Source organism: Dunckerocampus dactyliophorus, chromosome 2, assembly GCF_027744805.1.
Source record: "Dunckerocampus dactyliophorus isolate RoL2022-P2 chromosome 2, RoL_Ddac_1.1, whole genome shotgun sequence".
In the NCBI taxonomy this organism is placed as follows: Eukaryota; Metazoa; Chordata; class Actinopteri; order Syngnathiformes; family Syngnathidae; genus Dunckerocampus; species Dunckerocampus dactyliophorus.
Genome location: NC_072820.1, coordinates 39273231 through 39287776, shown reverse-complemented (window position 1 = coordinate 39287776; position 14546 = coordinate 39273231). Strand labels below are relative to the sequence as shown.

General features: G+C 41.2%; 1 protein-coding gene across 6 annotated transcripts in view; it reads right to left on the bottom strand.

The window, feature by feature from the left end:
• grid2ipb (glutamate receptor, ionotropic, delta 2 (Grid2) interacting protein, b) overlaps positions 1-14546 on the bottom strand; it is a 38194-nt gene that overhangs the window by 16567 nt on the left and 7081 nt on the right. For all 6 annotated transcript variants that reach the window (XR_008566809.1, XM_054760238.1, XM_054760229.1 and 3 more), the window contains 2 exons: positions 7581-7862; positions 5135-5220 (listed from right to left, as the gene is read on the bottom strand). Coding sequence is in view for 5 of the 6 variants with exons in the window: in XM_054760238.1 (XP_054616213.1) it covers positions 5135-5220; positions 7581-7862 (368 nt within the window). In the remaining variant the exon portion in view is untranslated. The remainder of the gene's footprint in view (positions 1-5134; positions 5221-7580; positions 7863-14546) is intronic.

The following is a 14546-nucleotide window of genomic DNA, read 5'->3' as shown; positions in this document are numbered from 1 at the left end:
CACCTTTACGTCTGACATCGAGGAAAAGGCTTCTTGAGACGTCATCTGTACTTCTGTGAAGAAGGTGTCGGACGTTTCGCTCCTCATGCAAATGAGGTGAAGCCAGGGCCGAGCCAGAACAATAGATGCTAACGAGCCAGTATCAGAGTCGTTCATACCCAACTCAGGGAGCGACACTTCCCTTTTATCGGAGGTGTTAATGGTGTTAACAGCAGGAGAGGATTATACCACTACTCCGCCCAGGCTTAGTGTAAGGAACCAATAGAAGGAGGGTGTTGGCACACCAATTCCGCCCACTCTTACTGTATTTAAGGCCTAGGCTACCAGCACTTATTAGTTCGCTGACGAAGCTCTTCGTATGAGGAGCGAAACGTCCGACACCTTCTTCACAGAAGTACAGATGACGTCTCAAGAAGCCTTTTCCTCGATGGACAACTCCTGTACGACTGAGAGCCTACACAGACGCTTTACGTCTGTCAATATAGTAAATATAATCAGAGAAAGTAAGACATATTAGACATAAATAAGATAACATCGGCTCACATGTTAGCAGTTTCTTGTTTTTTTCTGGACAGCGTACAGCTATTGTCTCAATGTATTGTAATGACAGCTTTAAATGGCTTAACACTCCTATTACCCAATATAGTAGACATCGTAAGAGTAAATAAGCCATTTAAGACGTAAATAAAATTACTGTTCATGTCTGTCACAGTATATGTGTTCACTTGCGGACCTTAGTGGCAGGCGGACAGATGTGTGCAGTACAGGAAGTGACGTCAGAGGTTCAGGGGTGAGTTTTAACTTGTCGTAGGTTATGGCTCCAACAGTAGCTCATGTTATTATTATGATTATTATGCTATTATTGTTGTGAGATTGTTCAAACTTGCAATAAATGCCTTTTCACGTCTGGCCCTTGTCTCACCAAACACCGACAACTAGTGGCCAATGTAGAATACTACAATTTGAATGCTTCTTCTGTCTTGTATTTGTATTTTAGTTTACTTAGTTTGTTCAATTAGCCATTTTTTTTCTTCTAAATGCTTACTTTAGGCCAAGAATCAGTACAATTTGCTTAGATATGCATAATTTCTTATTAATAATAGGCTGTATTCAACCACAAAACAACGGTCATTTGTTAATTAATTACTTTGTGAAAAAACGCGATAGAGTGAGGGCGGGATGTTCGAACAGCATTGTAGCGAGGGACGACTGTACATGCAAACTGGACTTTTTTCCAGGAATATGAGCATTAAAAATATTCCACATATGTACGGCGCTGCAGTAATAACACCAACACTGTGTTTTAAAGGTGCTGCAAAAACAATTAATACATGCCGTTTTTTTTTTTGGACTTGATGGAGTGTTTTGACTTTCTATTTATGCACAGAGCAGACATGCAAACCAAAGAAAGATGGTGACTACATGAGATTTTGTGTATAGGACACCCGACAAAGACCAGCAACAAACAAGCTGACGTCCATGTGACATTTAGTTACATAAGCCAGCACCGCTGTCACAGCTAAACAATGCCTAGTGGAAACTCTTGTGAGTGAGCCCTCGCCTCCTCAGCTGCCAGTACACTTTGTCACACCTTTAGTAGATGTCATCAGGACCATCTTCTGGTCCTCGCCGGAGCAATCTGTGATCACGACAAGTCATGCCAGCCACCCCCACCATCTCCATACCAACCTCCATAAGGTCCATTGAGTCAATGTGCTCCTCAGCACATGATGGTGGGAGATGGTGGTGGGTGGGAGCTGTGCTGTCATCATGAAGCACACACGCTCTCACGTGTCCAGACAGGAACTGGAGCCACAGTTGCCTACTGTGTTTCAGTTTATTCATGGAGGTAACAAATCAATACAAGCAGTAGTCTGCAGTGTAACAGTGTCACTCAGTGCTGATCAAATGTGAGCTATGTGAGCAAACTGCAATAGTACAGGTATATGCTACAATATGCTGTCCAGCAATTCAGCATGAGAGATGAGGGAGTCTGGGAGTTGTTGTTGCTAAAGCTCGATATTGGAACTAGATTTTTACAAGGGCTGCACGGTGGATGAGTGGTTAGCATATTGGCCACATAGTCAGATCGGGAAGAGCTGGGTTTGACTCTCGCTCGGGCATCTCTGTGTGGAGCTTGCATGGTCCCACATTCCAAAAACATGCATGTTAGGTTGGCGACTCAAAATTGTCCATAGGTGTGAATGATTGTCTATATGTGCCCTGTGATTGGCTGGCGACCAGTCCAAGGTGCGCCCCGCCCAAATGCCCAAATTCAGCTGGGATAGGCTCCAGCATACCCCCGTGACCCTAATGAGGATAAGTGGCATAGAAAATGGATGAATGGATTTTTACAAATTTAGAAATTGAAAATAAGCTGAATTTAAGGGGTGTCCAAACTTTTTCCACCAAGGGCCACATACTGAAAAATGTGGGGGAGCCACTTTGATATATTTATATTATATTATGTTGGGATGGCTGATATTGGCTTTTTTGCCAATGATTGATATGCCGATTGATATTGTCCAACTCTCAATTTCCGATTCCGATATCAACCGATACCGATATGTGTAACATCACATATCTCCTGTCGTGGAAGGACTGGACTGGACTGGACTGGACATATTACATTATTATGTCTTATTATTAATATGTATTATTATTATTTATTATGTATTATTGCAAAACAAATTTGACGGGATCCGTTCCGTATTTATTTATTCTTCTTTTTCTATTTTCTTATTTTTCTTATCTCTCATGTCTTCTCTTAGCTGTTTTATTTTGTGATTAAGTTCACTATGACATTATTGCACAGCTGCTGCATATGTGAATTTCTCTATCTATCTATCTGTCTATCTATCTATCTATCTATCTGTCTATCTATCTATCTATCTATCTATCTATCTATCTGTCTATCTGTCTATCTATCTATCTATCTATCTATCTATCTATCTATCTATCTATCTATCTATCTATCTATCTATCTATCTATCTATCTATCTATCTATCTATCTATCTATTCTCAACTCTCATATCGGTATTGGTTGATATTGAAATCGGAAATTGAGAGTTGGACAATATCGGCAAAAAAGGCAATATCAGCCATCCCTAATGTAACCTGCCCTGTTCATAATGGGAGGCGAGGGCGCTGACCACACGACTAAAACTCCGAATTGTCATCCGCATGTTCAGCGCAGCTCTTGAGGCAGAGGGAGTGAGGTTTTACCAATGTACACTCGCACTCACAGGCTGGGATCCGTTACACTAATACGTTTTCGTGTAAATATTTATACCGTATTTTCCGGACTATAAGTCTCACTTTTTTCATGATTTGGCTGGTCCTGAGACTTGTACTTCGGAGAGATTTAAATATGTTTTTTTCACCCTGACAGCCACAAGAGAGCGGTCTAGGCTTGTGTGCCAGTATCTGCAACTCCTATCACTCCTGTACCACTGAAAATTTCCAATGTAAACATCAACTTATAAAAACAACTGCGGGGCTATCCACACAGAAACGTTTTCAGGTCAAAACAGTATTTTTTTCATTTCAGCCTCTCATCCACACAAGAACGACGTTCTGAAACAGTATTTTTGGAAAATGGCTTCCAGAGTGCGAAAATCTGAAAACGCCGGCTTGTCGTTGCCGTGTATACAGGCAGTACGAGAATGATGACAACACGCCAACATAATCTGAATATTTTGACGAACATGACCCATCTCGGTCGACATTCTCCTGATATTTTGTTGTCTTATACTCCTTAATGACTTGCACTTCTCGTAAGCGGAAGACGGACTCATACGCATCCGTTCTTTCTTCTTCTATGGTTTGGAGTGTCATGTGCTTCCGTCTGTGTGGCCGGAACACAAATGCCCCCAAAAGAAAATCATATTCTGCAGATTACAAGCTGCAAAGTAAAATATGCAGCAGAAAACGGTAATGGAGCAGCAGGCAAAAATTTGGAGTGAACGAGAAACTTGTGAGGAGGGACTGGCAAAAAGCCGAGGATACTCTAACTGCAATGAAGAAAAGAAAAGCTAATCGCAGGCTAAAAGCTAGATGGCCACAGCTAGAGGATCAAGTTCACCAATGGGTGCTTGAACAACGTGCTGCCGGGAGAGGCTTGTCAACAGTGCAGTTACATCTCCACACCCAGGCAGGTGGCAAGGCGATGGATATAGATGACTTTGCGGGTTGTTTACGCTATAGTTACCTGAATAATTGTCAAATATGTTACGTTAACATACCATCTACTCACGTTAGATTAACAGACACCTATTTAGCCTGTTGTTCTCCGAATAAGCGGAAGAGAATGGAACTGAATGGTTCTTATGCTCATGTGAGGATGCATTATGCATTCTGTATCTATATATCGTGTATTTTTGTCAGGCAATTATGTATTAAGCATTATGTAAATATGTTTTGTATTAGGAAAAAGGTCATTTGAGTGTCTGGGCAGGAAGCCATACACTTTTGCTTCTTTCTGCTCCTTTTCAGTCACATTAGTTGTGTCTTTTGTTGTTTTTTTGGGATTCGCTCTCTTTCAGTGCTACTATTTTGTTTGAAATGATCTTGACGGAGACTAAGACTGTCAAATTTAATTTAATTACTACAATGTGCCGCGGGCCAATAAAAAGCTAACCACGGGACGCAAATGGGCCCCAGGCCGCACTTTGGACACCCCTGACCTTGGCCAATTAAAAATAAAAGTCGATTGTGATGCAAAATCCAAAAAGGTAAACTTTAATGAGTGCTCATATTATTATGAACAAGTGTGTGTATGATAGGAAAAAGTATTAACACTGACATGACAAATGAATGTGAGGTTTGTCATTGTTTTGGTGTTGTGGGTCATGTTGTCAGGAAAATTCACCATTAATTGTCATCAACACCACTTTTTTACAAAGTCAAAGGTCATCCCAAATATGATTGATTTCGTTTTTAATGTCATTGTGAACCATAAGCCTGCTCATGGTGCTTTCCCCTTATCACAGTCCAAATGCACTTACTGCCACATTTATCTTCACACAACAAACCCCCCCTCAAGCTTCGGCAACTGGCAACACAGCGCACTCCCTCGACAAGCTGTACACACACGCCACTCGAAGTGGGAATGGATTAAAGATAGAAACACACCTGGAATGACAGAGTCAATGCAGACTGGTGCGTGACCTCGCAGTGTGAAGCCGAAGGTTTTCTTTCCCCTGTAGACCCGTATGAGCCTGAGGAAGAGATAGCACTGAAGATGATCACATGGTCATGTGACAGTCGTACTTCTTTTAATAAATACATGTGCAGTTTCACCATTCACCCCAGTGTAGGAAACCCCAAGGGGATAAATGCATATATCGTATAGCCACAGGCCTGTTGCCATGGAAACGACTTCAGGCGAGCTTCCTTGATATGTAAACAGGGGTGAAAGGCCTAAAAAAGATAATAGCAGAAGGCACAATGTATTTCTTTGCAGTTTGCCAGTTGTTACGTAAGTAAATACGGATGGGTGGGTGGTGCGCGACGGGTGTGCACTGTAAACGTGAACAGCAAATGCACTGCCTCGTACAGCTGAAGGCCAGCCAGCCACCGTACGCCCCAAAATATTACGTAACACAACTGAAGAGCAGACAATGGGCTTAGAAAACTGTCTAAAAGTACAAGGTTATGTAGAAAACTCTCAGCTGGATGAATGACTGCCTTGACAGACCATAGTCACACATCAATATAGCTTCCCTCGACTGTGACATACAGTGTATTTTTAGGTATGATACTGTATATCCAATCTATACAAAGTAACAGGGGAGGCAGTTACACAATACTCTTGCGAGGAGAAGACACCCTCTGCATGGGCCCAGGATGCTGTCTCCCATGTGGGTGGCACGAGTATCCCCCTCTCATGTACCCAACACAAAAGCAGCACGAGAATACATTATTACTACTCACTTTGTATAAATAAAAGTACAAATAAGTCGTTGTGATATATTACAGATGCTACAATCAAATATGCTGTGATTCAATATAAATGCAATAATTCCGCTGCCACTGCCTGTTTCTTTTTGGAGTGTAGAAATAGTAGGCAACATTATGGCTGCTTTTAGTGCGAATATTGTTTCATTATTACAAGCTATGTTCTGTAGATTCCTGATTTTCGTGGGGGTTATGTGCCAAGGCTCCCGGTGAATCATGAAAAAATGCAAATAATGGACATACCAATACAAACAGCACCAAAATGTCTATTTTTGATGATTGTAAACCCCATTGTAGGCATCTCACAGTTATTAAATGTATTTTAATTTAAGTTTAACGCATTAAGAAACAATTACAGGCGTACAGTACACGCATAACGTACATTTACACAACATCACACCTCGTTAAAGCATCTTCCTCCTGGATAATATTAAGTGAATTGACTTGTGACAGCGCCCGATGCAGCACTCTTACAACCAAGTTGTAAGAAAAAAATTGAATTGTTTACAATTTATAGCAGAGAAAAGAAATCTGTGAATAGGCAGGGCTCTACTGTACTGTATTATGGCAGTGATTCCTAACTGCCGTGACACAATAGTGTGCCGTAAAACATCATAAGGTATCCAATTTCACTTAATTGGTCCGAAAATTATTCTTTGTTGACTACAAATAATGTATCTTTGTTCGTTTATCTATGCCAGGAACGCATAGTGACACGCAGAACAATGAAATGCTCTTCGAGAAGGTACAAAATGAACCCGGGTATCCACCTGTTGCCATTCATACAGCAAAATAAGTCGCGACACACTTGGTGGTGTGCCGTGAGATTTCGCAAATGTGAAATATGAAATGGGAAAACTGCATTATACACAAAATAATTAAATTAAACTATTTTAGGTTTTTTTTTAAATAATTCTAATTAAATAATAAAAAATAAAATGTAATATAAATATAAAATATTACATATATAGATATATATACAGTACAGTATATGTATAATTAATTAATTATGATAATATATATTTAATTAATTAAGTATATATATAATGAATACATTAAATTAAAAAGAAGATTATTACGATTTCTTTATATCATATAATAAATAAAAAAATATATGATTTTTAAAATAAGAGTATAATTTTTTTTTTTCCCCGCATTTTTTCATGGCATGGTGATGTGTCGTGAGATTTTTCTAATGTAAAAGATGTGCCCTGGCTGAATAAAGGCTGGCAGACAACATATAATAGCATATATTACATGTGCAGCGTTAGTGTTAAAGGAAGCTTGATCTACTGTACATGTGTTATAGGTGATTCTTGCTACGAGATGTAATACTTGCATAATGTGTGTGTGTGTTGTGGGCTAAATATTGTGATAAATTGTGTCTAGAGCGTTTCACACCTCTTCTTGGTTTTCAACAGTGAGGTGACTTTTCTCATCTTGGTGGTGTCAAATAATGAGAAGAATAATAGCCCCAGTGTGTACCATGAGTAACATATGGTGGTGTTGAAAGTGGGCCTTTACATCCCATAAGTCAGAGTGGTTGCGTGTTGGTTACAATGAATGTTTTGGATCATATTTCCACAGTTTCAAATCAGAATCAAAGAAGTTGCATGCTCACCTTTGATTGGGTCCAATGGGGGGATGCGTGGGTATCCCAGAGACAGACTTTCTGTGACCTCTCTCTCGCTCCGCCTCGCCCCTTTCCCCGGGTTCCCCTCCATCCCGTGGCACCGAGCTCGCCCGTTTGCTCCCGTGGTGGCGGTCGGAGTGATCCTCGCTCCGGCTATGACGGATTCTGCCTTGCGGCTCACTGATGCTCTTGCTGCGACACAGCCTGTTGATCACGTTTTGGGAGACGGACTCATCAAAGCGCTGTCGGTGCTTCTTGGGAATGAAGATTCTGGCCAACATGGCAGCATGTGAAGGGAACAGGAAGGTAATATTAGTCCACGAGAGTCGCCTCAGGAGAGGTGGGAAGGATCTATATCACTGATCCGAGGTGATCCATGGCTGGAAACCAGTGCTTGTTTACAGGAAAAAAAGGCATTTGACAGACAGGTTGGCAATCTTTGGCTCTGTAAGAACTCTCAGATAAAGCGAGTTGAAGAAGTCAAGGAGAAAACAAGACTGCAGCAGCGAGGAAGCAGAGCTCGACTACAGCAAGAGAAAAAGGTGTGGGAGTGATGAGGATGGGATTCCTCCTATGCTACTGTACCTCCCTCTTTCCTCCCTCTCTCTCTCCATCTACAGCATCTCCCACACTTCCGTCCATTCGTCACCTCGGCGTGAGCGCAACGCAGGAAGTAGTCGTCATCATCTTGTTGACCCGAGGCCTCGTTGGTTTTACCATTTGAATGAAGCGAATCAGCGCCCACTATTTTGTCTTTTGTTTCTATCAGGTAGCCAAACAGAGCTGGCTGTAATTTTTAAAAACTGGTCTTCTAAAGTGAATCACATGGGGGCAACAGAAACAGTGACGGTTGTAGTCTCTTCGCACCAACAACATCCTGAATCATCTTGTCGATGTCGGAGGAATAAGTTCTGAATCATCACACACATCAAAGCAGAGGCAGCGTTGAACTGGACAAGCCCAGAAAACAGTGTATAATATTATTTATGTTCATACCACACCTGATAACCTTTTTTAAAGGTCCCCTATTTAACACATTTCCCACATTTAACTTTTTAATGATGTTATAACAGTGTCCCTAGAGAACATCAGAAAGGTGCTCTAAAGGGTTTTTCTGACATCATAAATGAAAAACCCCTCCTTCCTCATGGACCTGATACCGCCACTGACCCATCCCGAGCGAGGTGAGCCCTCCCCGTGGATACGCCCACCACAAAAAAAGGCTTTGCTACACATCTTAAAATGACAGAGCTCTGCCAGCTATCAGTTAGCTACAAATGTGGGAGATGTAAGTTTGATCATTATGTTTTTCTTCAGGGAACAGGCTTTGGCTATTCAAATGTGAGTCTAATGCTAGCACTGTAGCTTGCATAGCTATGCTAGTGTTGCTAACATGTGTGTCCTCCTGTCCCACTTCTTATGTCCCACATCTATATGGCATCTGTTACTTGGAAAAGTGCACAATGTATATGTAAAAAGTGGCTCAAGTGCACAATAGCGGAGCTATCTTGGAGCCACACACTCCACAGCTTAAAGCTGCAGACACACAAAGCAGCGTGTCCCTCGTACGACTTACGAAAAACACTTTTAAATTGTCTAAATTCCAGCGTCAATGATAGATTCCAATACAGTATTGTAGGACCTCTGAGACTTATTTATCTACTAAGACAATGAAATGATCCACACACAATACACTTGTCAGCACTTCGATTATATTTGCTGTCTTGCTGATAGAGATGCTGAAAGACAAAAGGTGGCACAGCTGGAAGTTGCAATATCAATCATTAAAAATGAATAATGCCGTAGCAATAACTACTACTACTAGTATGGTGCTAATATTATAATATTCATTAATTCTTGAAGATGGAGCCTATTGTAACTGACTTTAGGCAAGAGGCATGCTACACACTAGTACAGTACTTGTTTGGTTTAACTGTTTTTACCGTTACTGTGTGGTACTTAGGAAAAACACCTTTTAACTCACTGACTGCCAGCCATGTTCAGAGCAGACGCCATACTGCCAGTTTTTGGGCATTTTTGCTGAACTTTCAAGACCAACAGAATATTGAGGTTTAGGACCACATAAACAATGAAACTATCTAAAGAAACCTTAGACTCTCTTCTTTCATCATAAAAAAAAGTTTGTTTCTAGCCTTTTTGGGTCTTTAGATATTGGCGGTAGAACATAGGGTAGTTTCAGCAAAAACACCTGATTTTGACCAAAAAGCTGAGAAAACAAGCTTCAAGCGGAGTGACGGAGGGGTCTGCTGGATGTGGGGATGAATCCCTGCTGCTGACCGATCCAGACGGCAGCCACTCGTCAGAAGAATCAGGGTCGGGTTCTGAGTCACCCGACTCTGAACTGCTTCCGGTGTCAGGCTCCGGTGTCGCGCCACATGGCTCAGCAACGCTAACCACTAGCTTGTTGCTTCGGCTGCCATTGCCAACTGCATGTGTGTCTACGTCACCTACGTCACCCATGTTCAATCTTTCACGATGGCGTCACTACTAAAGGCAGATCCACCACCAGACCAGCTCTGTGACAGTGTTAGCTGCCTGTGTTTTTGGTCTCCGCTCGATTTCTGCATGTGTTTCGCCATTTTCCTCTCTCAACCCACAATCCGTCTTCTTCGGAGACAATCTGTCGCTGCCGGTTGGAGGAAAAGAGAACAGTTTCCCTCTACTGGGACAAAAATACTTGTACATTGCCTACAAGTCAGAAATTCACATAAAAGATGAATAAGAGTTTGATCTGTAGCTCCTGCGAGAATAAAGACTTCAAAAGACATCTTTGGCATTGAAAGAATTAACTGCAGCATTTCTGGCACCCCCTAGAGGTTCCATCCACAATTGCACAGGTAGTAATGTTGCAAGGCTCAAAACATTAAAAAAAAAATATATATATAGTACATATCAGAATGCAAAAAACAAAAGGTCAGCTTACAAATTCCTTATACTGCACCTGAGAATACACTTTTACAAAATCCTCTGGATAAAATGTGCTATAAGACGCTCTTTATGATTTTAAATGTCCTTTACAGCCATCTCTTGCTACATCGAGGTTCACACATCACCCCCTCACTCTCTGCGGTTTTGAAAAAAATTATTAATTAATAAATGATCGCTGTTTTGTGGTTGAATATGGCCTATTATTAGTAAAAAAAAAAATGAAAAAGCATATTTAAGCAAATTGTATTTATTCTTGGCCTAAATTAAGCATTTTAAAGCATAAAAATGGCTAAATGAATGAACTAAATGAACTAAAATACAAATATAAGCAGAAGAAGCATTCTAATTGTGAATGTAGTACTGTATTCTACATTAACCACTAAGACAGGCACTACACTTGTCACAAAGGTTCCCTAGGGAACAGATTTACTGTGACTTTGCTCGAGCAGGAGTTTTATTTACATCTCAAATGCACTCTTATTTTGTCTACGATATTGGGTAATGAGAGTGTAAAGCCATTTAAATCCGTGTCAGTCTGTTATCTTATTTACGTCTGTTTTATTTTCTCTGATTAGATCTACTATATTGGGTAATACAAATGTAAAGGTGACCATATGGGTGTTATTTAATGTCTGCAGGGCTCTAATAATGTTAAAACACGGGATGCTCCAATCGATCGGCCACCGATCAAAATCGGACCATTTCCGTGAAAAAGCATGTGTTCAGCAAATGCCGATAAAGGCCTTTCACCAAAGCCAATCACCTGTGGCTTGTACTCTTGCAGCATGCAGGCTGTAGCGAGCGTCTTCCTCCCACTTTTCTTTCCTTCACACTGCGCAGGCGTGCCAAACCCAAAACAATCATGTCTTTGGATATAAATTTTGCACCCTGCAAAACATGCCACAAAACATATCTTGCCGGGGTAGCACGTTGAAACTTGACTCTTGACGGTGAATACGGTGAGTTTTCGAGGCTCACGATGTGATCATCAGTCACACAGCACCTAATGTAACCAAAACGCTGGACCCTCGCCAATGTGTGCGTGACAGTCCGAAGTCGAATATCACAAATATCCCCCAAAAATTGTTGAATTCATCGGACGAGATGACCATCCTTTGTCACCGGTGGACAAAGGATGCTAGCATTCCACCAATGTACTCGATCTCACATCCAAAGTCTCCTTAAAGAAGGCGTCTCATCCTCGGTAGCTTTCACCAGTCATACATGCTCTCTTGAAAAAGTAAGTCAAATATGTTTTTGTCTAAATGAAGGTGATTTTATGGTTCGCTTTTTCATATCATATAGCCAATAGTCAATTTAAAAATGTACACTTAATCTATGTGATCCGTTTCACTCATGGATGATCGGTATCAGAATCGGCAGCATAAAACCCTAATCGGCGCATAGTTAAAACCCATATTTAGAAGATCCTAAACAGGTTTTCTATGCCATAACTACAAACATTTTCCATTTATTAATATTGAATCCAACTTAAATTCACTTATCACGGTCGGGCCTGGAACCAATGAACCGCGATAAACGAGGGACGACTGTATTTGTTGTTGTGTCTTCTATTCATTAAAAAGGGTTGCCAGTGATGGTGAATATCTTAGGCAAATGTGATCAGGTAAAGATGTAGGTCACATATTCTTAGCTTGCTCTTATTGTCTCTGCAAATTTGGTTTTGTGTGTGTGTGTGTGTGTGTGTGTGTGTGCGCGTGCTGAGACTAGTGGCAACAATAAACAGAGCCATGGGATTGAAATAAATGTTGTGCAGTCATGTAGGTGTCAGCACCCACACAGCTATTTGCTGTTTGCTCTCTATGGGTCTCTGCTTAGTGTCATCTAAACTAATACAGTATGCGTGTGTTTAATTGGGCAAGCATGCCGTTATCAGCATTTTATTTTTACAAATACATCCAAAAGCAAAGTGAGTGACACACTGAAACAGCCACCTCATCGAAAAAAGTTTCCCGCTAAGCCTCAACTCTTGGAAACTAAATGAGTGTCTTGATTTGACCTCGTTTATAAGGAACAGAGAATCTATAATTATCCAATAGAGGCTTGCAGAGGAGGAAGCAAGCAGGGAGGAAGGGATGTATTCCTCCAAAGGGAAGAATGACAAGCACAAAACTACAAAGAAGAGCCCTCATTTCAATTCAAGTGTATAGATGTGGCTCAAATGCTGGCAAGTGACGGCCAAAAGGGAACAAAAAATACATATATTTGATTAAAATGTGCAGACATGCACATGACAGGACGATGAAAAGAGTATATTTGCTGCATATGAGCAGACATGTCACATGTCACATGAAAACTACACTTAGCGTCTAATTTAGCTCATCACGCAGTTCTGCACCATTTCAAAGCACATTCAGGTTTTCGACGTTGAGCGGCAACACTGTCCAAGGTGCTGAAAGTGGATGGTGAATACCGTGGATTTTTGAATCCATCCATCCATTTTCTATTCTGCCCACATTCAGCCTAACCCAGGTGAATGTGGGCGAAAGGCAGGGTACACAATGGACTGGTCGCCAGCCAATCGTGGTTAATTGGTTCCGACTGTGATAAGTGAATTTCCGCAAAGTAGGATTCCTTATTTATAATGGAATATTTTCGTAGCTAGAGCAAAAAAACAGTCCTTCTGTGTTTTTTAATGTTATTAGAGCCCACTCACTTGTTAGCATTTACAGCATACTTGGTGGCTGTTGTCTCAGTGTAATCCTGACACCTAGCGACTAGCATCGTAGAATACTACCGCAATGGCGTCTTGAACATTCACATAGGAGCTGCTGTCAGCCACAACTCGTGCCAGTCACTGGCACTCTCCACACCGCTAACCATGCTAACACTCAGCAACTCCACGGTAGCTAGCTGACGTTACACAATTCACTTCCAAGGCCCCGTCACTCCCTGCCGCACAACGCTACAGATATTACACGGCATGTAACAACTTCCAATTTTGTTCATTTTGCCACTTTTATGATTGAAAATGCTTAATTTGGGTCAAGAATACATACAATTTGCTTATATATGAATGTTTTGACTAACAATAGCCATAAAAACCAACCAGAACAACAACCACGAATGTACACATGTACATTCGCACATGTACGTAACGACTGAAGTGTAAGGCGACGCAGGTGTAAGATGGCGGCAACCTGTGTTGCTAAAGCAGCGTTAGCTCTCGCTCTAGCTTTGTTACAATCTGGCCTCAAAACATGCAGTAAGGTGAGCACAAGTTCACATGTGGTCGTAAATTGTTACTGGAAGTACAACAGGCAAGCAGTGTGGGTTGTGTAGACGCGGCATTGGGGTAACGCCTGTATCATCTCGAACTGCTAGCCAGGACGACGCAGCCGTGAACCACCACAGGAAATGGAAATGCAGTTGTTGCGGTGGCCTGACAGCCAGGCGAAAGGCCGTTCTGTCTGTTCTCCTTTCAATCATCTTTCATTATCTGTCATTAGTGTTGAGTACTGATTCATTTTACAATTTAAAATGTTTTACCGGAACATTAGCAAAACGTTGGTATCCGCAACTCACATTTTGTATTAAAACACCAACAACATCTGCAGTTTGTGTTTCAGAATGCTTTTTTTTCTAGTGTAGCTCAAATCATAAACTGAAAACCTGACTAAAAACCAGCCTCGTGGCCGCCTCATGATCGCGGGGGGCTGTCAAAAATACCTATTTTTATGGGTGCATCTGTTATTTGCTATTTGCGAGGGTGTCTGAAGGTAACCTTACTATTCACCTGTTTATCCCACTCCTGCCCCCCTTTTCACCTTCAGTCCACATACAGTAGCTAGTAGTAGTTATTTTACTATCACTATAATGAAGCTGAATACTTCAGAGTCAAATGTCCACAGGCAACAACAACTACTATAAAGATGAATTTTATTTTTTTTGTCAGTATACACTTCTTCAGCATCGCAAAACCCTTCTTTTCTCTTGTTACCTGTCCTATGTCTTATGTATTGTGTTTTATAACCTCCTCAATAC